We start from the raw sequence: 25066 nt of genomic DNA on the forward strand, positions 1-25066 counted from the left end.
CTCTCAAGGGATGGTCCAGTCTGGTCAAGGAATCTCCAATCTTGTCTCTCATTAATTTACATCTACAGTGACATTACATTATTGAAAGAGATTTGTCTGTCCTCTGAAGTGCTGTGCTTAATAGTCATGTCTATTATACACACTTAGATATGTTCTGTAATGTATGTAGCACAATATGTGATCGGCTCTGAAGGGGTCTCACATTTATCAGGTATGAATGTATCCTGATTTGTAGGTATGGAGCTTACATAGCTAGTGCTCCGGTGTGGCACATGGTTTTGGGGGGGGGGGGAACGCTTGCGTTTCATCTCCATAGCACCCAGCGTTCCACAGTCCGGACAAGCGCTCCATAATACCGGAAGTACGTTCTAAAGCACCGGAAGCGCGTCGCACGCTAGGAGAGGAGCCTCGCGGACGCGCCTCCGGGTTCAGCGCTTTTAAACCACAGAAGTGGGGAGACCTGTAAAGCGGCCACCCAAGGTTGTCACACTCCCCTGATGAGTGCTAGCGGATGAAACGCATCGGGAGATGCCAGGTCCAATGGAGGCTTTCTTACCCTCTTGAGAGATAAAATGATTCTCTCCAACTTCGGGTGAGATCTACCCATATTGATGGGCTTTATAAATAACGCAGATTTGCACATGCTGGCGCCTGATGAAAACAGAGCTTGATGCAAGAATATAATGACCGCACTATAATGATTAAAGGGGATGCTCATGACAAAGGTTTATGGGGCAGCATAATCCCAGCTCTCTATATATAGATGCATGTTTACGGTCATGATTTGATTGATAAGCCTCCTTTTTGCTGCTATATCTATTGACAGTGGCTAATCAATAAGGCATGCTGAACTAGTAACTTCTCATTGGTTGTAAGTATATGGATTTGACACATTAACCAATAATTGGGGTTTTTAATAGCCATTACAAGTGACTATGGATACACATGTTGGATAAATAATCCACGGTAGAAAGAGATGGCATACCGGGGATATACAGTGGGGCAAAAAAGTATTTAGTCAGTCAGCAATAGTGCAAGTTCCACCACTTAAAAAGATGAGAGGCGTCTGTAATTCACATCATAGGTAGACCTCAACTATGGGAGACAAACTGAGAAAAAAAAAACCAGAAAATCACATTGTCTGTTTTTTTAACATTTTATTTGCATATTATGGTGGAAAATAAGTATTTGGTCAGAAACAAACAATCAAGATTTCTGGCTCTCACAGACCTGTAACTTCTTCTTTAAGAGTCTCCTCTTTCCTCCACTCATTACCTATAGTAATGGCACCTGTTTAAACTTGTTATCAGTATAAAAAGACACCTGTGCACACCCTCAAACAGTCTGACTCCAAACTCCACTATGGTGAAGACCAAAGAGCTGTCAAAGGACACCAGAAACAAAATTGTAGCCCTGCACCAGGCTGGGAAGACTGAATCTGCAATAGCCAACCAGCTTGGAGTGAAGAAATCAACAGTGGGAGCAATAATTAGAAAATGGAAGACATACAAAACCACTGATAATCTCCCTCGATCTGGGGCTCCACGCAAAATCCCACCCCGTGGGGTCAGAATGATCACAAGAACGGTAAGCAAAAATCCCAGAACCACGCGGGGGGACCTAGTGAATGAACTGCAGAGAGCTGGGACCAATGTAACAAGGCCTACCATAAGTAACACACTACGCCACCATGGACTCAGATCCTGCAGTGCCAGACGTGTCCCACTGCTTAAGCCAGTACATGTCCGGGCCCGTCTGAAGTTTGCTAGAGAGCATTTGGATGATCCAGAGGAGTTTTGGGAGAATGTCCTATGGTCTGATGAAACCAAACTGGAACTGTTTGGTAGAAACACAACTTGTCGTGTTTGGAGGAAAAAGAATACTGAGTTGCATCCATCAAACACCATACCTACTGTAAAGCATGGTGGTGGAAACATCATGCTTTGGGGCTGTTTCTCTGCAAAGGGGCCAGGACGACTGATCCGGGTACATGAAAGAATGAATGGGGCCATGTATCGTGAGATTTTGAGTGCAAACCTCCTTCCATCAGCAAGGGCATTGAAGATGAAACGTGGCTGGGTCTTTCAACATGACAATGATCCAAAGCACACCGCCAGGGCAACGAAGGAGTGGCTTCGTAAGAAGCATTTCAAGGTCCTGGAGTGGCCTAGCCAGTCTCCAGATCTCAACCCTATAGAAAACCTTTGGAGGGAGTTGAAAGTCCGTGTTGCCAAGCGAAAAGCCAAAAACATCACTGCTCTAGAGGAGATCTGCATGGAGGAATGGGCCAACATACCAACAACAGTGTGTGGCAACCTTGTGAAGACTTACAAGAAACGTTTGACCTCTGTCATTGCCAACAAAGGATATATTACAAAGTATTGAGATGATATTTTGTTTCTGACCAAAGACTTATTTTCCACCATAATATGCAAATAAAATGTTAAAAAAAACAGACAATGTGATTTTCTGGATTTTTTTTTCTCAGTTTGTCTCCCATAGTTGAGGTCTACCTATGATGTAAATTACAGACGCCTCTCATCTTTTTAAGTGATGGAACTTGCACTATTGCTGACTGACTAAATACTTTTTTGCCCCACTGTACTTATAAACCACATAAGAGTATCTCATTATTTCTATATGGCTAATTGATAGGCATATGCATCTCCATATATTTACAAGAGTATTGGCTGTTATACCTATTATCTGTACTGAAAGTTTGGCATGTCTATTGTATCTAGTATGGCATTTACCACTAGAATGAGCTATTAGCTAAGCACATATGGTCAAAGGAATAGTGACCACTTAGCACTGTCAGTAATTTTTTGTATTTCTATCCTTTCCCTTTTCTGTGTTGGTTAGGGTTCAGAATTGCACAAGGGTCCTTCCCTTCCTCCTGTTTTTTATGTGTTGTACGTGAATTGATTTTTATACATACCTAGTAAAGGTTAAGTTTTATATTTATATCCAATTGCTAATAGTACAGGAGACAGGACAGTACACCAGGAGATGTGGAGGGGGCCGTAGGAGGGCAACAACCCAGCAGCAGGACTGCTACCTCAGCCTTTGTGCAAGGAGGAACAAGAGGAGCCCTGCAAAATGACCTCCAGCAGGCCACAAATATGCATGTGTCTGCACAAAAGGTTAGAAACCGACTCCATAAGGATGGTCTGAGTGCCCGACGTCCACAGATAGGGGTTGTGCTCACAGCCCAACACCGTGCAGGATGCTTGGCATTTGCCACAGAACACCAGGATTGGCAAATTCACCACTGGCGCCCTGTGCTCTTCACAGATGAAAGCAGGTCTGGAGACGCCATGGAGAGCGATCTGCTGCCTGCAACATCCTTCAGCATGACCGGTTTGGCAGTGGGTCAGTAATGGTGTAGGGTGGCATTTCTTTGGAGGTCTGCACAGCCCTCCATGTGCTCGCCAGAGGTAGCCTGACTGCCATTAGGTACCGAGATGAGATCCTCAGACCCCTTGTGAGACGATAGGCTGGTGGGGTTGGCCCTGGGTTCCTCCTAATGCAGGACAGTACCAGACCTCATGTGGCTGGAGTGTGTCAGCAGTTCCTGCAAGATGAAGGCATTGAAGCTATGGACTGGCCCGCTCGTTCCCCAGACCTGAATCCGATTGAACACATCTGGGACATCATGTCTCGCACCATCCACCAACGTCACGTTGCACCACAGACTGTCCAGGAGTTAGTGAATGCTTTAATCCAGGTCTGGGACGAGATCCCTCAGGAGACCATCCGCCACATCATCTGGAGCGTGCCCAGGCGTTGTAGGGGGGTCATACAGGCACGTGGAGGCCACACACACTACTGAGCATCATTTCCTTGTCTTGAGGCATTTCCACTGAAATTGGATCAGCCTGTAACTTCATTTTCCACTTTGTTTTTGGGCATCATTCCAACTGCAGACCTCCGTGGGATATTAGTTGTGATTTACGATGATAATTTTTAGGCTTTATTGTTCTCAACACATTCCACTATGTAATGAATAAAGATTTACAACTGGAATATTTCATTCAGTGATATCTAGGATGTGGGATTTTAGAGTTCCCTTTATTTTTTGAACAGTGTATATCGCATTTTCATTATTATGCAGATTTTCATTGTGGTTTTTACCTTATTCATTGCTTAGTAAATGAAGTAGGGTGAAATACACCAGTAACATATGGGGTGGTTCTGTCTGTGCAATTGTTACCAAATTTTAGGTTAAGTGTGAACATAGCCTTAGTGTTAATGCAGGTGTGAATTGAGCAACCCATTACAGCACAAGGGACAATTTATCAAGATTTTTATGCCTTGTAGCAAATATTGTGACTCCTTGTTTTGCAAATGGAATTGCAACTCTTTCCTATTTCATGTCGTTCAAAATGTGGGTGGGAGAGGGGCATGGTTAGCTGTGTATAGGTCTATTTTATTTAATGACATACCAAAATCTATCAAACATTGTGCAACAGCTTGATTGGTTTTGCAAAAATAATGGCAATACAGTCTCAAGCAAAGCAAAAAAAAAAACACTTTAAAAGGTCATTTAAAGGAAACCTGTCAGCAGGATATTGCACAGTAGCCTACACACACTGTCAGGTCGGCGCCGTTACACTGATTAAAATGACACCTTGGTTGATGAAATCCGTCTTGTGGTTGTTGTTTAATCTTTATTTTCAGCTAATGATATGCTCGTGCTCCGGGGCGGCCTGTGAGGGGTCTTCACGTGGTGCTCTGATTAGGTATTGATAATGCAGATTGCTGACATGTCACTGATCCTTCAGTGACCTGCCCCCTAGTTTATATGCCGGCGGCATCATCTTGGAGGAGGAATTTTTCTTTTTCTCTAGCAAGATGGCCCCGCCAGTGCCTGCGTAGTAGCAGCTATCGGATCACCTCTATATACACCGATAGCTGCTACTGCGCAGGCGCGGCGGGTGCTATTTTCACATGGATTTATTTTTTTGGCAATTATGCTGCAGCACAGGTGCCACGGCCCGCGCCTACCTGCAGAAAGGTTTTTTCTCATTATGTATATATAATATTCATTATATAAACTAGGGGACAGGTCACTGAGGGATCAGTGACCTGTCAGAAGCCATACACATGAATACCAAATCAGAGCACCACATGAAGACCCCCCACAGGCCGCCCCGCAGCACGAGCATATTATTACCTCAAATCTGAAGATACAGATTAAACAACAACCACAAGACGGATTTCATCAACCCAGGTATCATTGTGTCCCAGGTAGCAAAAGAAAAAAGCAGGCTGCAGACCCGTTGAAGCGCAAGGACCGCGCGAAACGGCCGTTGTCTCCCCTGCTCGCACGAGCTCCTTTTCTTCTCCCCCAGCCATGAAGTTTTAATTGTGAAGACTCAATAAAATTTGCTACTTTGAAGATTGGTGAGTGCATCCTGCTTTTTTCTTTTGCTACCTGGGACACATATGTTATTTATTGTTTTGCATCCGATATCTTTTTCGCCATGGCTGTTGCTGACATGATATAGCTTTTTAGTACCGGCTTTCCTGAAGATTATGGATTTAGTTGGGGCAGTGCCGTCCATATGCTATTTTCTCTCTTTTATTCGTTCCAGGTATCATTGTCATCAGTATAAATGCGCCAACCTGACACTGTCTGTAGGTTACTGTGCACAATCCTGCTGACAGGTTCCCTTTAAGATAAATCATCCCTAAAATGTTATCAATATACATATTTCAATAAAGCTTCAGAAAAAAAACTAGTTTGACATGAAAGTACCTTTGGTTTCCATCTGATTAGTCTTTTGCCTTTGAGATGGTCGCACTCTAACAGGTTTTGCATAAAAGACAGAATTCTCCCCATCAGTGTGTTTGACGCTGGAAAAATTTGGTTCTGCACCTGTGGAATAGATCCTACGATTGTCTTCCTGGGGAATGTAAGAGACAAGAATAGTAATTTGGTTTCATTAAACATTTTGTACCGTTTGTCCTGGTGACAAGTCCTCTTTAAGAATTTAAAAAAAATTTCTGAAAGTGTCCATATCCTTAATGTATAGATTTATGGAGAAATTATTTTTACAATACAAATTAATTTGTAAGACAGCTGTACCTGGGTTGGAGAGTTATTCAAAGCAGAGTCACTGATTCCATCTTGTGATACACTATAGACCTTGCCCATCTCGGTAAGAAGAGAGAAACTGCTCTTAAAATGACATATAAAATTGAAATGGTGCATACAAAAGGGTTCGACCACTTTAACTTTACTTTAACAGATGTGTCGGAGACATGATTTTATGGTACTTACTATAATCTACAGGTGTATCTCACAAAATTGTCCACACTGCCAAAAGTACCAATACCTGGCTTAAAAACAACAGTATCACTGTGCTTGATTGGCCAGCAAACTTGTCTGACCTTAACCCCTTAGAGAATCTATGGGATATTGTCAAGAGGAAGATGAGACACCAGACCCAACAATGCAGACGAGCTGAAGGCTGCTATCAAAGTAACCTGGGCTTAGTTCATATTGCATTAGAGCAATCCGTTTAGCGCCTAGCGCTAGCAGATTGCGCTAACGCAATGTTGTTTTATGGGGTCGCGTTAAACGTCCCCGCTCTCGCAGATCTCCGATCTGTGAGAGCGGGGAACGGACCTCGGGCGCGCCGCGGACGCTGCAAGCAGTGTCCGCGGCACGCCACAAAACACCGGCACATCGCTAGCGCGTGCCGAAAATGGCACGCGCTAGTGATGCGCGTCCGCATTGCTGTTAATGGGCGCGCTAACGGACGCGTTGCACAGCGTTAATTTCGCCGTGCAACGCTGGCCGTTAGCGCGGTCACATTAACGCAATATGAACCTAGCCTAACACCTCAGCAGTGCTACAGACTGATCGCCTCCATGCCACGCTGCATTGATGCAGTAATTGATGCAAAAGGAGTTCAGACCAAGTATTGAGTGCATTTACTGAACATACATTTCAGTACGCCAACATTTCGGATGTTAAAATAATTTTTTTAAGCTGGTCTTATAAAGTATTCTAATATACTGAGATAATGGCATCTGGTTTTCATTGGCTGTAAGCCATAATCATCAACATTATCAGAAATAAACACTTGAAATACATTACTCTATTTGTAATGACTCTATATAATATATGAGTTTCACTTTTTGTACTGAAGAACTGAAATAAATTAACTTTTTGATGATATTCTAATTTTGTGAGAAGCACCTGTATATGACAAAAGCAAAGCTTTATTTGATTAGCTGACATATTGTACTTTTCGCTTACCCCAACCTTAGGAATCCTGCGCTTGACACCAGGCCTATTCCTAAAGTAGACATGACATGAGTGCAAATTAAATATTCTAAATAATGCAAAACAGATGGATTAGAGGAAGCGGAGTGTTAGTAAAATGATAAAATATAATAACTAAATGTCTGTACTTGTTTCTTCCGGGTGGGCTTAGAAGTTCCTCATATGGAAGACATTTATATTTCTCTGATCCAATAGCAACATAATATTCTCCAGACACCAGTTCAGATCCACATGAGATGGAAACACCATCTAAAGTGCAGAGCCTGAAGAAGCAGAGTATTAATGCATCACGTCCAGGCATCAGGCTGAACATAGGAGGACATGTTCCGTTACTATGCCTACAATCTTCACTTACTTTCTTACAGCTCCATTATATAAGTTGGCTTTTTCCGTAAGCAATGTTAACACCAGCTCCCACTCTCTCAGGATACTAGGAGGTATAAGAATTCGAATAGGTGGGGTCATAAGATCGCCATTTCGAAATATACTGAAAAAAGGAGCAAATGTCCAGTTACCATAATATCCATTGCATTTAGTGCTCCCAGATGAAAGCTAAAAGATAGTTATCACAATGTATTGCATTTATAAGCTATTACCATATATACTCGAGTATAAGCCGACCCCCCTAATTTTGCAACAAAAAACTGGGAAAACTTAATGACTCGAGTATAAGCCTAGGGTGGGAAATGCAGCAGCTACCGGCAAATGTCAAAAATAAAAATAGATACCAATAAAAGTAAAATTAATTGAGACATCAGTAGGTTAAGTGTTTATGAATATCCATATTGAATCAGGAGCCCCATATAATGCTCCATAAAGTTTATGATGGGCCCCATAAGATGCTCCATATTAAAATGTGCCCCATATAATCCTGCATAAAGGTTAATAATGGCCCCATAAGATGCTCCATAAACACATTTGCTCAATATAATGCTGCCAAATGTTGATTATGGCCCCATAAGATGCTCCATAAAGATATTTGCCCCATATAGTGCTGCACAAACGTTATGGCCCCATAAGATGCTCTATACAGACACTTGCCCCATTATAATGCTGCATAAACATTATGGCCCCATAAGATACTCTATACAGACACTTGCCCCATTATAATGCTGCACAAACGTTATGGCCCCATAAGATGCTCTATACAGACACTTGCCCCATTATAATGCTGCATAAACATTATGGCCCCATAAGATACTCTATACAGACACTTGCCCCATTATAATGCTGCACAAACGTTATGGCCCCATAAGATGCTCTATACAGACACTTGCCCCATTATAATGCTGCACAAACATTATGGCCCCATAAGATGCTCTATACAGACACTTTCCCCATATAGTGCTGCACAAACGTTATGGCCCCATAAGATGCTCTATACAGACACTTGCCCCATTATAGTGCTGCACAAACGTTATGGCCCTATAAGATGCTCTATACAGACACTTGCCCCATTATAGTGCTGCACAAACATTATGGCCCCATAAGATGCTCTATACAGACACTTGCCCCATTATAGTGCTGCACAAACGTTATGGCCCCATAAGATGTTCTATACAGACACTTGCCCCATTATAGTGCTGCACAAACGTTATGGCCTCATAAGATGCTCTATAGAGACACTTGCCCCATTATAGTGCTGCACAAACGTTATGGCCCCATAAGATGTTCTATACAGACACTTGCCCCATTATAGTGCTGCACAAACATTATGGCCCCATAAGATGCTCTATACAAACACTTGCCCCATTATAGTGCTGCACAAATGTTATGGCCCCATAAGATGTTCTATACAGACACTTGCCCCATTATAGTGCCGCACAAACGTTATGGCCTCATAAGATGCTCTATACAGACACTTGCCCCATTATAGTGCTGCACAAACGTTATGGCCCCATAAGATGTTCTATACAGACACTTGCCCCATTATAATGCTGCACAAACGTTATGGCCTCATAAGATGCTCTATACACACACTTGCCCCATTATAGTGCTGCACAAACATTATGGCCCCATAAGATACTCTATACAGACACTTGCCCCATTATAATGCTGCACAAACGTTATGGCCCCGTAAGATGCTCTATACAGACACTTGCCCCATTATAGTGCTGCACAAACGTTATGGCCCCATAAGATGTTCGATACAGACACTTGCCCCATTATAGTGCTGCACAAAGGTTATGGCCCCATAAGATGTTCGATACAGACACTTGCCCCATTATATTGCTGCACAAACGTTATGGCCTCATAAGATGCTCTATACAGACACTTGCCCCATTATAGTGCTGCACAAACGTTATGGCCCCATAAGATGCTCTATACAGACACTTGCCCCATTATAGTGCTGCACAAACGTTATGGCCCCATAAGATGCTCCATACAGACATTTGCCCCATTTGCTGTTGCTGCGATAAAAAAAACCTACTCCCCTCTCTGTCGCTCAGGCCCCCGGCACTTTCAATACTCACCTGACTTCGTTCCGGCGCTGCTCCATCTTCAGCGTCTTCTGCACTGACGTTCAGGCAGAGGGCGTGCACTAGCCACGTCACCGTGCCCTCTGACCTGAGCGTCACTGCAGAAGACGCTGAAGACAGAGCGGCGCCGGAACGAGGAGAGGCAAATATCGTGCAGCGCTCCCCCTCCCCGTTATACTCACCTGCTCCTGGCGCTGTGCAGTCCCTGCTTCCCCGGCGCTGCAGATTCTTCCTGTACTGAGCGGTCACCTTTACCGCTCATTACAGTAATGAATATGCGGCTCCACCCTTATGGAAGGTGGAGCCACATATTCATTACTGTAATGAGCGGTACCATGTACAGTACAGGAAGAAGCTGCCAGCGCTGGGGAAAAGACGTTCAGGGGCTGCGCCAGGAGCAGGTGAGTATAATTAGACAGCCCCCGCTCCCCCTCCCCTGCTGACCCCTGGGTATGACTCGAGTATAAGCCGAGAGGGGGACTTTTAGCCCCCATAAATGGGCTGAAAATCTCGGCTTATACTCGAGTATATACGGTAAATGAAATCTGTCACCAGGCTTTTGCTATACTCTAAGAGCAGCATGATGTGGGGAATAGAGACCCCGATTTCAGTGATATGTCACTTGCTAGTCTGCATACTGTCATTTTGATAAAATCCCTGTTTTCTCTGCTGCAGATCTAGCAGTTCTCTGAATGCTGAGCTCTGTATAACCCGCCCACACCAGTAATTACGGTAACTTTTCTACAAATGTACAGTCTACACAAAAAGCTGCCAATCAGTGATTGCAGCATGGTAACGCAGAGCAGGAGGACTACATGGCATGAAACAACTTGTCCTCTAGTGATAATCTTCTGCTGATAAAACATTGATATTATTGAAGCTCCAATAAGCAGCCCAGTTGTGACAGATCACACATATACATACATTAATATGAATATTCCATAAGATTAATATGTTAATATAAATATACCTTCATCTCACAGACTTAATACATATCCATTGTAATGCCACATTTAATTATACATTGCACCTATGATTACTGGATTGTTCCATAAAGGGGCTGTCCACCACTTGGACAACCCCTTCTCAATTTGTCTGCCCCCAGAAAAAAAAAGACACTTATATTGATCTCCGGTGCCGGCGCCTTTCCAGTTGTGTCAGTATTGGCTCTCACTTCTTCCAGATGTATTTGATTTGTCCAAAGGCATGGAGAGTGGCTGCAGGGAATGTGTGAGATCATGGGGAGAGCCATTGCCAACACCACTGGAACAGTGCCATAACCAGAGGTGAGTGTAAGTGAAGGATAACATACAGATTGAGAATGCATTGTCTGAGTAGTGGATAACTCTTTTGACGTGGCAAGTTGAGCATGTGTAGTTATCAAGCTATAGAGTAAGAGGAGCTGAGCAGAATTGTATAGTTATGTGGGAAAAAATAAGCAAAACTTCTAATTTATTGACTTAAATCCCTTGACACTGTGAACTCATGTCACCAGGGTATCATGTCCCCCTGGAAGAACTGAAGTTAGACGGTCACATCAGGTAGTGAATCGCAGGTCTTCTTTAGAGATGGTGTGATTTGTGTCCCATATATAATAGATTTAGTCTCCTCTGGTGGTGAAGAGGTTAACGATCCTTTCTATGCTGATCAGAAACATGCAGCTCCATTTCAGCTGCTTCTGATCTGGTCATTGCCTCTTCCTATAAAACTGGCCAGACCTTCTTGTCCCTGCCGGTGAAAGTTTTGTCTTCCTGTGTGCTAAAGCTAAGTGGTTAGAGTAGAGTTGCTGTAGTAGTGATCTGTGGTTTTCTGTAGTGCGTGTCTGTTTATCTCCTTGTCCTTGTTCCCATTTAGTTTATTCTTCCCTGTCCCTATCCTTCTCCCTATAGTTGATTAGTCGTAGTTTTTTGTTATCCTTGTTTTGCATTTGTTTACCTAACATTTCTGTCCTAAGCCTCATGGGGTGGGGGATGGGGCAGATCAGGGCTACCCTCAAGAGTACCCTTGGGACAAGGATAGTTAGGGTTCCAGGAACTGTTTGAGTCCCCCCTTCCCTACCGAAGACCGTCACAGTATGACAACTCAAATCTATTGGACAGTCTAATATAGCCCATTATTGACAGAGATAATTTTATCCTTAATTACTGAGCCCAGTTTTTGAACTGTGACCAGTGTCAGTTTATATGGTAATAATTCTGAAACATGTCAATGGATCCCACTGATTCTGAGATGTTTTTTTCATAACACATTGTACTTTATGATAATGGTACATTTAGCTCGAATTGTTTTGCGTTTATTCATGAAAATATTCTAATTTTGGTGAAAAGTTTGAAATATTAGCACTTCGCAAACTGTTATGTTTTATATCCTTAAACCAATTAGTCAGGCAGTACAAAATAGTTAACAAATAACATTTCCCATATGTCTATTTTACATCTGTATCATTTTTCAAAAGTAATTTTATTTGTTAGGATGTTAGAAGGGTTAAATGTTTAGCAGCAATTTTTCTTTTTTTTTTTTTCAAGAAATTTAAAGTCTGTTTCGTTAAGGATGTATTCATATTTAAATGGCCTTTGAAGGGCCTATATATTGGAAACTCCCTAAAAGTGATACCATTTTTAAAAACCACACCCCTCAAATACTTCTAAACTGTTGTTAGAAAAATGTTCAGCCCTTCAGGTGCTACACAGGAATTAAGCCCTTCTCGACCTTGGACGTACCCTATATGTCAGGGAAGGGAATGGCTTACCGACCTTGGACGTACTGGGTATGTCATGGCGAACATCATAGCCGACACCCGGCTCTCACTGCAAGGAGCAGTGCCCACACGGATCCCGACAATTTCAACTTTTGCTGCGAACGATGACGATCACAACAGTTAGAAGGCAGGGAGGGAGAGCTCCCTCTCTCCTCCAATCGGCATTCCCGCGATGTCATCGCGAAGGCCCGATCATTCTAATTGTGACCCAAGGTCATCATGACGACATCCGGGTCACTAAGGTATGACAGACAGCCCGTGCATTGCAATGGTTTAGAAGAGCAATCAGGCACATGAAAATGAAAGTAAAAAAGAAAAAAAAAATTGTAAAAATATTAAAAAAAAAACCCCCACAAAATAATAATATATATTGTACCCATAAATTTGCATTTTTATGTAAAAATAAAAAAGGAAAAATACAAGTTTGGTATTGCCGCATCTAGAACGACTCGCCCCATAAAACTGTCACACTAGTTAAGCCCTACAATGAATACTGCTAAAAAAAAATAAAAACATTGCAAAAAACATTGCTTTATCACCATACCTCTGAACAAAAAGTGAAATAAAACGTGATAAAAAAGAACAATGTCTTTGGAAACTAGGGAGAAATTGAGGGCACAGTTTGAAAATACCCAATGGTATTTATTACAACGGATAGGTGGTAACTCACCAATTTCATGAGGTACTTTTATGATTAAGTGTACGCAGAGTATGGAGGTTAATGTTTTGGTTTAGGTTGGGGTGGGGGGGATAAGGGATACAATATCATATTGTCATATTATCACATTACTGTATTATTAACTTTGGAAATGTATATTTTGTATGTTTTGCATTATATTGGAAATTCTTAAAAACAGATTTTCAAAAAAAAAAAAAGAACAATGTAACATGGTATCGATGAAAACAATCTTGTCCAAAAAAAAACAAGCCACCATACAGCTCCATCAGTGGAAAAATCAGAATAAAGCTATATATATATATATATATATATATATATATATATATATATATATATATATAAATTTGGTATAGCTGTAATCATACTGACCCAAAAAATAAAGCCAAAGAATTTTACCAAACGTGGAATGGCATTAAAAAAAAAGCAATTCCTGAATTGCTGGTTTTTGTTCATTCTGCCTCCCAAAAATCACAACAGAAAGCGATCAAAAAAGTTATGTGCCCGAAAATGATACCAATAAAAACATCAACTCATCCTGCAAAAAAACAAGCCCTCACATGACTGTTGGTAGAAATAAAGGAAAATTATGGCACTCAAAATATGGCGATGTAAGTTTTTGCAATAAAATTGATTTTTACTGTGTGATAGCAGCCAAACAGAAAAAAAATAAATCTGTTATCTCTCTTATTACACCAACCTGAAAAATAAAGTTATCTAATCACAGATAAAAAAATAAATAAAACAAATTCTTCACCTCCTGCTGATTTGTTAATTCTGCCTCCCAATAAGGCTCAGCTCTCATTTATCCTGCGCACTGCGCTCTCCACTGAGCGCTTACACCGGGATTTCCATATAAATCTCTGAAATAGGCGATCCAGATGGAACCCCTGACAAAAGATTCCCTATAATGAGGCAGATGGAGACATTGTGGACACTGTCTGTCCTATAATCTGGCGGTGTCCGTCTTTTTAGAAGTGCATAAAAGCAAGGTCAACCACAGTTTTGTGCACTCCTGAAAATAAGAACATTGATGGACTGAGGACAGAAGCAGTTCAGAGTATTTCTGCTGCTTCATTATAGTGAATGGATCCCTCAGGGGTTTCATCTGAATCGCGTCATTCAGAGATTTAGATGGAAACCTCAATGTAAATGCTCAGCGTAGAGCGCCGGATAAATGGATAAATGTGATGACAAACATTATGTAAAATGTTTCCAACAAAACCTTCAAATCAATCCACAAAAAAGTAAGCCCACACTAAGGTTCAACATTTCTTAACAGAAATATTGGGGGCTTCCACGTTACTGGTAATGCAGAGGCTCTGTAAAAGCAAAATGGCTCCTTTCCCCAAAAAAGAAATACTGCAAATTCTGCTCTCCCAAATCCAAATGTCCCTCTCCCTCTTGAGCCCCACGGTGATGGTGGGCCTAAGCCGCATTTAACATCCACATGTTTGGCATTTCTGTAACAAAGATAGCTAGCCTAATTTACAGGTACTACTTATCTCCAGAAGTATGAGATGGGCATAATGTACTGGGCACTACAATAGCTGCTGCTTGTTTCTGGAAAACACCCATGGAGTCGAATCATCACTACACCTGTAGATAAATTCCCAAAGGAGTATCATTTCCAAAATGAGGTCACTTGAAGGGTGTATTCCGCTCTTCTAGCATTTAGGGGCTCTGTATAAGGAGTCATAGAATAATAAAATGTTAGAGTTGGAAGGGACCTCAAAGGTCATAGTGTTCAACCCCCTGCTCAATACAGGATTCACTAAACCTTCTCAGGCCGGTTTCACACGTCAGTGGCTCCGGTACGTGTGGTGACAGTTTCCTCACGTACCGGAGACACTGACTCACGTAGACACATTAAAATCAATGTGTCTCTGCACATGTCAGCGTGTGTTTTCACGGACCGTGTGTCCGTTTTGAAAACACAGAGACATGTCAGTGTTTGTGGGAGCACACGTATTACACGGAGCCATTAAAGTCAATGGGTCCGTGTAAAACACGTACCGCACACGGATGTTGTCCATGTGCAGTCCGTGTGCCGTGCAGGAGACAGCGCTACTGTAAGCGCTGTCCCCCCGCGTGGTGCTGAAGCCGCTAACCATTTCTTCTATCCAGCATCATTCGCTGGAGAGAAGATATGAAAACTTTTTTTTTTTTTTTGGTGTTTAAAAAAAAGATTCCTGTCCCTAACCCCCTCCCACCCCCTGTGCGCCCCCCCCCCCCCGCCCCCCGGTGTTAATAAAATACTTACCCGGCTCCCTCGCTGGCGCTGCTTCCTGTCCTCGCCGCAGCTTCTCCTGTATGAGCGGTCACGTGGTGCCGCCCATTACAGTGATGAATATGGGGCTCCACCCCTATGGACGCTGATGTTCAGCGTAAGCACACGGACACGGATAATTCCGGTACCGATTTTTCCGGTACCGGAATTATCTGGACGTGTGAGACTGGCCTCAGACAGATATCTGTCCAGCCTTTGTTTTAAGACTTCCATTGAAGGAGAACTTACAACCTCTTGTGGCAGCCTGTTCCACTCATTGATCACCCTCACTGCCAAAAGGTTTTGTCTAATATCTAATCTGTATATTAGAAATAGTTTGCAAACTATTCTAGGAAAATCTGTAATCCAGGAGGCAAATAGCTCTTCGTCCCTCCCGAGTCTCGCCGTATGGCTAAGCAGTATTGTACAGCCACATATGGGGTTTTTCTACATTTAGAAGAAATTGTGTGACAAATTTTGGTGCCATTTTTACTCATTTTCCTGTGTGAAAATATAAAATCTGGGGCTAATACAAAATATTTGTGGTAAAAATGTAATTATTTAAAATTCTGTGAATATGATCGCTGCACCACTAGATGAATTCATTGAGAGGTGTAGTTTGTAAAATGGGGTCACATATGGGGGGCTCTGCTGTTCTAGCGTAAGGACTAAGAGCCAATGAACACAAAACGCTTAGATCTGGGCCCCCTCTCCCCTTTTCTTTTCCATTCAATTTTATTTTTTGGATTGTACATGTTTTTTTGCTCTTACATTTTTTGTTGCTATTAAAAGTCATGTTTTAATACATTCTTATTGCCCCGGCTGTTGGATCTTTTTCTCTCCTTGTTGTTCTGCTGTTCTGGCGCCTCAGGGGCTCTCCCAGTGAGTCATGGCAGCCTCATACCATAACATTAAAATCTGCACTATACTATGGCGCTCTTTCACTTCTGAGCCTGAAATGTATTTCCTGATCACATGTAGGGTACTGGTGTACTCAGGAAAAAACTGACCTGTCAGTTTGTTGTGCAATTTCTCCTATTAGCCCTTAGAAAAATTTAAAACTTGGAAAACTTTTGGCTAAAACAACATTTTAGTGATAAAAATGTAATTATTATTTCTTCACTGCCCAATGGTATCAAATTCTGTGAGGCACATATGGTGTCAACATGTTCACTGATCCCCTAGATTAATTCATGGGGGTGAAGTTTGTAAAATGAGGTGACATATGGGGGGTTTGTGCTGTTATGGCACCTCAGGGGCTCTGTCAATGTGACATAGCACCCTCAAACCATTCCAGCAAAATCTGAACTCCAGCATGGTGCTTCTTCCTTTCTGAACTTTTCTCTGTGCTTCAAAAGTAGTTTTCATCCACATATGGGGTATCGGGGTACTTAGGAGAACCTGCGCAAAATATTTGGGGTCCATTTTCTCCTAATATCTTTGTGAAAATGAAAAAAATTGTGGATAAAACAACATTTTAGTTGGAAGAATACTGTGTATTTTTTAAAATTTTGACAGTTCAACGTTGTAAAATTCAGTGAAGCACCTGTGGGTTCAAGGTGCTCACCACACATCTAGATAAATTCCTTGAGGGGTCTAGTTTACAAAATGGGGTCACTTGTGGGGGTTTCAACTGTTTAGGCACATCAGTGGCACTCTAGGAGCGACATGACACCTGCAGACTATTCCATCAAAGTCTGTTATGAAACATCACTCCTTTTCTGAGCCATGCCGTGCACCCAAACAGTAGTTTTTCCCACATATGGTGTTATCTGCGTACTCAAGAGCCATTGCACAACAAATTTTGGGGTCCAATTTCTTCTGTTACCTTTGTGAAAATAAAAAAAATGAGGCTAAAAGACAATTTTTATGGGAAAAATTTGATTTATTTTATTTTCAGGGCTCTATGTTATATTTTGTGAAGCACATGGGATTCACCACACATCTAGATACATTATTTGAGGGGTGTGGTTTCCAAAATGGGGTTACTTGTGAGGTGTTTCCACTGTTTAGGCACACCAGGGGCTCTCCAAACGTGACATGGCGTCCACTAGGGTTGAGCGACCTTGACCTTTTTAGAGTCGAGCCGTGTTTCGCGAAACCCGACTATCTTAGAAGTCGAGTCGAGTGGAATCGGCCGATTATCGCGAAAAGTCGGGTATCGCCCGAAACACGAAACCCAATGCAAGTCAATGGGGGAGCATAGTCGGCAGTGAGTGGAGGCCAGGAAAACACCTACACTGCCCATTTTAATGGCAAAAACATCCATTCTTGTTAAAGAAGCTTCAATCGTAATTTACCTTATAATAATTGGAAGGCATTTGAAATTGGGGGTCATTTGGCTAAAGTTGTGGGGGGTAGGGCTGGTTCAAGTAATTAGTGGGCCCAGGAAATCTGGACCACGTCACGGCAGTGGAGCAGGGAGAGGTAAGTATTTCAACTTTGCAAGTGCTGTGATCCTGAGCAAGCAGGGGGGGCCCACTCGTTGGCATTGGCACTGGCACAGGGCCCCTCAAAGTACAGCGGTGTGTTTGCATGGCGGGGGCGCCTCCCACCGGCAGCAACACTTTTGCGTACTATGAGAGGCCCTGTGTCAGTGACGTCGCCAACTAGTATTCCTCCCCCCACCTGATGAAGGAACCTGCACTTTCATCTGCACCTTCCTCTTTGTCCCCGTGTAAGGTGGTATGGTATGCGGGAAGAGGAACCTGACTTTCAGCAGGGTCACAATCTTGCTGTGTAGCGTGCACGGGGAATTTTGCGTTATGGGTCAATGTACCAGCAGACTCATCTATCACTGGCTGGGCAATGGGCAGGATGAGGAGGAAACACAGATATAGGCCCAAAGAATAAAGTGGGCTAAATGCAGTTCAAAATTGGTAACACAGGACTAACCAGGGGGCATTGCAGTGGAGGACAACTGGAATGAGAGGCTGACACAGAGAGTAGGCCCAAATCAGTAAGTAGTCGAAATGCAGTTCAAAATTGGCAACCGTAGTAAACAGGCGGCACAGCTTTGTTCAGTGGAGGAGAACAGCAAGGAGTGGCAGACACCGATAGTAGGCCCCAACCCAACTAGTAGGCCAAATGCAGTCTAACATTAACAACTACTTAACGAGAGCCTGAAAATGGAATTTCAGGACAGGAAACCAGGAGAACAGCAAGGAGTGGCAGACACCGATAGTAGGCCCCAAACCAACTAGTACGCCAAATGCAGTTGTTCCGTTTAACCACAATTTAATGAGAGCCTGAAGATAGAAGTTCAGGAAAGGCAACCTGGAGAACACCTTGGAGTGTAACACACCATCTCTCTACATCCCATACCCAATTTGTAGGCCTAATGCAGCGTAGTTTCCAAACAACTACTAAACGAGAGCCGGAAGATCGAAGCTCAGGAAAGGCAACCTGGAGAACACCTTGGAGTGGAACACACCATCTCTCTACACCCCATACCCAATTTGTAGGCCTAATGCAGTGTAGTTTCCAACAACTACTAAACGAGAGCATGAAGATTGAAGCATTGGTGAGGAAACCTGGGGAACACCTTGGAGTGGAACACACCATCTCTCTACACCCCATACCCAATTTGTAGGCCTAATGCAGTGTAGTTTCCAACAACTACTAAACGAGAGCCGGAAGATCGAAGCTCAGGAAAGGCAACCTGGAGAACACCTTGGAGTGGAACACACCATCTCTCTACACCCCATACCCAATTTGTAGGCCTAATGCAGTGTAGTTTCCAAGAACTACTAAACGAGAGCCGGAAGATCGAAGCTCAGGAAAGGCAACCTGGAGAACACCTTGGAGTGGAACACACCATCTCTCTACACCCCATAACCAATTTGTAGGCCTAATGCAGTGTAGTTTCCAAGAACTACTAAACGAGAGCCGGAAGATCGAAGCTCAGGAAAGGCAACCTGGAGAACACCTTGGAGTGGAACACACCATCTCTCTACACCCCATACCCAATTTGTAGGCCTAATGCAGTGTAGTTTCCAAGAACTACTAAACGAGAGCCGGAAGATGGAAGCTCAGGAAAGGCAACCTGGAGAACACCTTGGAGTGGAACACACCATCTCTCTACACCCCATACCCAATTTGTAGGCCTAATGCAGTGTAGTTTCCAAGAACTACTAAACGAGAGCCGGAAGATCGAAGCTCAGGAAAGGCAACCTGGAGAACACCTTGAAGTGGAACACACCATCTCTCTACACCCCATACCCAATTTGTAGGCCTAATGCAGTGTAGTTTCCAACAACTACTAAACGAGAGCATGAAGATCGAAGCATTGGCGAGGAAACCTGGGGAACACCTTGGAGTGGAACACACCATCTCTCTACACCCCATACCCAATTTGTAGGCCTAATGCAGTGTAGTTTCCAAGAACTACTAAACGAGAGCCGGAAGATTGAAGCTCAGGAAAGGCAACCTGGAGAACACCTTGGAGTGGAACACACCATCTCTCTACACCCCATACCCAATTTGTAGGCCTAATGCAGTGTAGTTTCCAAGAACTACTAAACGAGAGCCGGAAGATCGAAGCTCAGGAAAGGCAACCTGGAGAACACCTTGGAGTGGAACACACCATCTCTCTACACCCCATACCCAATTTGTAGGCCTAATGCAGCGTAGTTTCCAACAACTACTAAACGAGAGCCGGAAGATCGAAGCTCAGGAAAGGCAACCTGGAGAACACCTTGGAGTGGAACACACCATCTCTCTACACCCCATACCCAATTTGTAGGCCTAATGCAGTGTAGTTTTCTACAACTACTAAACGAGAGTCGGAAGACCGAAGCAATGTGGACGAAACCTGGGAAACACCTTGGAGTGGAACACACCATCTCTCTACACCCCATACCCAATTTGTAGGCCTAATGCAGCGTAGTTTCCAACAACTACTAAACGAGAGCCGGAAGATCGAAGCTCAGGAAAGGCAACCTGGAGAACACCTTGGAGTGGAACACACCATCTCTCTACACCCCATACCCAATTTGTAGGTCTAATGCAGCGTAGTTTCCAACAACTACTAAACGAGAGCATGAAGATCGAAGCATTGGCGAGGAAACCTGGGGAACACCTTGGAGTGGAACACACCATCTCTCTACACCCCATACCCAATTTGTAGGCCTAATGCAGCGTAGTTTCCAACAACTACTAAACGAGAGCCGGAAGATCGAAGCTCAGGAAAGGCAACCTGGAGAACACCTTGGAGTGGAACACACCATCTCTCTACACCCCATACCCAATTTGTAGGCCTAATGCAGTGTAGTTTTCTACAACTACTAAACGAGAGTCGGAAGACCGAAGCAATGTGGACGAAACCTGGGGAACACCTTGGAGTGGAACACACCATCTCTCTACACCCCATACCCAATTTGTAGGCCTAATGCAGCGTAGTTTCCAACAACTACTAAACGAGAGCCGGAAGATCGAAGCTCAGGAAAGGCAACCTGGAGAACACCTTGGAGTGGAACACACCATCTCTCTACACCCCATACCCAATTTGTAGGCCTAATGCAGCGTAGTTTCCAACAACTACTAAACGAGAGCCGGAAGATCGAAGCTCAGGAAAGGCAACCTGGAGAACACCTTGGAGTGGAACACACCATCTCTCTACACCCCATACCCAATTTGTAGGCCTAATGCAGTGTAGTTTTCTACAACTACTAAACGAGAGTCGGAAGACCGAAGCAATGTGGACGAAACCTGGGGAACACCTTGGAGTGGAACACACCATCTCTCTACACCCCATACCCAATTTGTAGGCCTAATGCAGCGTAGTTTCCAACAACTACTAAACGAGAGCCGGAAGATCGAAGCTCAGGAAAGGCAACCTGGAGAACACCTTGGAGTGGAACACACCATCTCTCTACACCCCATACCCAATTTGTAGGCCTAATGCAGTGTAGTTTCCAACAACTACTAAACGAGAGCATTAAGATCGAAGCAATGGCGAGGAAACCTGGGGCACACCTTGGGTAGGCAGACACCGTTAGTAGGCCCTACCAAAGTTGTACCCCCAATGCAGTTTTAAAATTCCTAGAGGCTGAAAACAAGACTATTGACGCTCAGCTTTTTTCAAAGGAACACAGCTGAATTGAGTGGCGCAGACAGACACAGGTAGTAGGACTAACCCAAAAATGTGGCTCACTGCAGCTTAAAAAAGTTACAGGGGTACACAAGCAGCAGTGCTCTGGGCAGTGGAGGACTATTTCAATAGTGGACCGCAGACAGACTTTGTACGCCTACTATTAAAAAAAGGATGCTCTATGCAATTAAAAATAGGTTCCAGGGGTCCACGGGCAGCAGTGGTGTGGTCAGTGGACGAGTATTGGAAGGAGGGAGCGCAGACAGGCGTAGTAGGCCTAGCATAACAAAATTAGGCTGTAGACACTGTAAAATTGGTTCCAGGGGTACACGGGCAGCAGTGGTGTGGTCAGTGGAGGCCTAGTGGAAGGAGTGACCGCAGACAGGCATCGAAGGCCTAAAATAAAAAAATTGGGCTGGCTGTAGGCAATTTTAAATTGGTTCCAGGGGTACACGGGCAGCAGTGGTGTGGTCAGTGGAGGCCTAGTGGAAGGAGTGATCGCAGACAGGCATTGAAGGCCTAAAATAATAACACATGGCTGTAGGCAATTTTAAATTGGTTCCAGGGGTACACGGGCAGCAGTGGTGTGGTCAGTGGAGGCCTAGTGGAAGGAGTGACCGCAGACAGGCATCGAAGGCCTAAAATAAAAAAATTGGGCTGGCTGTAGGCAATTTTAAATTGGTTCCAGGGGTACACGGGCAGCAGTGGTGTGGTCAGTGGAGGCCTAGTGGAAGGAGTGACCGCAGACAGGCATCGAAGGCCTAAAATAATAACACATGGCTGTAGGCAATTTTAAATTGGTTCCAGGGGTACACGGGCAGCAGTGGCCTGGTCAGTGTAGTAGTAGTAGAAAGAACGGACCGCAGACAGGCATCGAAGGCCTAAAATAAAAAAATTGGGCTGGCTATAGGCAATTTTAAATTGGTTCCAGGGGTACACGGGCAGCAGTGGTGTGGTCAGTGGAGGCATATTGTAAGGAGTGACCGCAGACAGGCATCGAAGGCCTAAAATAATAACACATGGCTGTAGGCAATTTTAAATTGGTTCCAGGGGAACACGGGCAGCAGTGGCCTGGTCAGTGTAGTAGTAGTAGAAAGAACGGACCGCAGACAGGCATCGAAGGCCTAAAATAAAAAAATTGGGCTGGCTGTAGGCAATTTTAAATTGGTTCCAGGGGTATACGGGCAGCAGTGGTGTGGTCAGTGGAGGCCTAGTGGAAGGAGTGACCGCAGACAGGCATCGAAGGCCTAAAATAATAACACATAGCTGTAGGCAATTTTAAATTGGTTCCAGGGGTACACGGGCAGCAGTGGTGTGGTCAGTGGAGGCATATTGTAAGGAGTGACCGCAGACAGGCATCGAAGGCCTAAAATAATAACACATGGCTGTAGGCAATTTTAAATTGGTTCCAGGGGTACACGGGCAGCAGTGGTGTGGTCAGTGGAGGCATAGTGGAAGGAGTGACCGCAGACAGGCTTCGAAGGCCTAACATAACAAAAATGTCAATACAATGGTATTGTCAGTGGCAGGCATTGAAGGATGTCAGCGCATAGACTAAACATTGGTGGAGCTGTGAGATAATTTTGCAAGTGGTAGAGCACTGTTTGATCTGGGGGGGGGGGAACTGTCTTGTGGCCGGCGGTACAGGCCCAGGGCCCCTCATATTACAACGGTGTGTCTGACGTTGGGTGCGCACCACCACCGCCAGAGACACTTTATTGTACTAGGAGGGACCCAGTGGCAGTGCCGTCAACCAAAAGCGGGCACACCCACCTCTTCAGACAAACAGCACTCTCACGGGTGCTTGCGCCAAGTGTCGATACCACGGCCCCGTGTGGGGAGTTTGGCCATTTAGTGAGGTGTAAACATGTCGTATGCTGGACAATCAGGTGCAGAAAATTACGAGATTGGAAAAGGCATTCAGAATAGTCCACAGGCAAGACCTTTTCATAGGAAAGCTAGGTGTCAGCCGGGCAAGGTGGGGCAGACAGAGTCCCTTTAAACTGGAGGGGGTGACAGAGTCCCTTTAAACGCAAAGACTGCGTTTTTAGTGGCAAAATGGCTTTTACTTTTTTACAGTTTGTTTAACTTTTTTGACTTTTTCACTTAGTCACACTGTGGGTCATGAAAATGTTTCACTTTGACTACTCGTTTCATGCATTGCAGTACACATGTACCACAGTGCAGTGCCTGAGACCTGTTAGTTCTTCACTGACAAAACCTGTAAGACCCTACTTATAGCTGGGTCTAACAGGCCACTGTACCCTGAAGTCATCAATTGACATTGGGGTGCTATGGCAACAACTATCAGCACCCAAAATTATGATAGAGCCAATGGTGTCAAAGGGGGTATTTTAACCCCTTTTAACTACCTAGATGTCGATTTCAAAATTGACAGCAGCATTTATGGGTTATTCGACCCCAATCAGTTGCAAAACCGGTCGGGCCGATGCTGCCACCTGTAGGATTCTAGCCCACTGGGGGGTGTTATACACTTAATCTGCAGAGATGTGGAAAAGTGGCACTGAGGATTAAGGCCCCTTAACTGACTCTGTGAAAGGGCGTATCGGCGGTTGTTAAAGGGTTAATGATTGATGGCCTTCCCTATATGAGCATGTATATAAAGTTTCATAATCCATAAAACTATGTCTGATCAACTTTTTGTACTAGGAGATAGTATTGCATTTCCAACATGAAAAGTTTCCTTTAAAATATGCCAATATTAATGCTTCCAACTTTGTTAATGTACTCACTGAATTATGCAGGGAAGGTGAGATTCCTCCCTCCAGCGGCCAGGGACTTTTAGCTTGCGATAGATCTAAGGAAACAAAGTTTAGGGTGGGAATATATCTCTGCCAGAATTAATTATATTTTAGTATGTTTTGTGCATGCCCTTCCTGAATGCTTCATTTATTCACCTCTGAACACTATGACACCAGTTAAACACCCTTCCTGTCGACCCAATTCACATACCTCTCCCTTCTGAACTTTTTGACTCATCAAAGTAGAGGAAAACCAGTCCTGGTATGTACAGTGAGAACAGCTAGCAAAGAGGGAAGAAAGTTCATATATAGAGGAAGTGTTTGAGATACTGGAAAATTCTGGGAATTTTTGCCAAGAAAGTACAAATGGTTCAGAGAACAGAAAACAATACTATGTGTAACAAGTAGGTGTATGTTGTATACATTGTATGGCCATCACTGTTCATCACTATTTAAGCTTGCACTATGTGCTTGATGGTAGACATGTCTGCAAACACTGCAGGCCATGGTAGCACATCTAGAACACGCAGATTTCTAACAATACTACCAGCAATATATGTCTTGGTGTTATCATGTTGAAAAACGGCTCCTGGGATACTTTCACATTCCCCTGTGAAGGGCTCTTCATGGCGTTGTCCAAGTTGTCTCCAAACCAACATCTGTCTATTATTGTGTCCAAAGGTAGGACTGATTGTGAAGAGGATAGACCCATTCCAGCAAATGCCTTCTGGTG

The 25066-nt window shown here is 43.7% G+C and overlaps 1 protein-coding gene across 1 annotated transcript in view; it reads right to left on the reverse strand.

The window, feature by feature from the left end:
* The window catches only part of DCDC2B (doublecortin domain containing 2B), a 102778-nt gene that overhangs the window by 27962 nt on the left and 49750 nt on the right, over positions 1–25066 (reverse strand). The window contains exons 4-9 of the mRNA XM_069759814.1: positions 24325–24389; positions 7653–7784; positions 7426–7560; positions 7271–7310; positions 6092–6160; positions 5762–5909 (exon numbers count right to left, since the gene is read on the reverse strand). Of these exons, the coding sequence (XP_069615915.1) occupies positions 5762–5909; positions 6092–6160; positions 7271–7310; positions 7426–7560; positions 7653–7784; positions 24325–24389 (589 nt within the window). The remainder of the gene's footprint in view (positions 1–5761; positions 5910–6091; positions 6161–7270; positions 7311–7425; positions 7561–7652; positions 7785–24324; positions 24390–25066) is intronic.

Source organism: Ranitomeya imitator, chromosome 3, assembly GCF_032444005.1.
Source record: "Ranitomeya imitator isolate aRanImi1 chromosome 3, aRanImi1.pri, whole genome shotgun sequence".
In the NCBI taxonomy this organism is placed as follows: domain Eukaryota; kingdom Metazoa; phylum Chordata; class Amphibia; order Anura; family Dendrobatidae; genus Ranitomeya; species Ranitomeya imitator.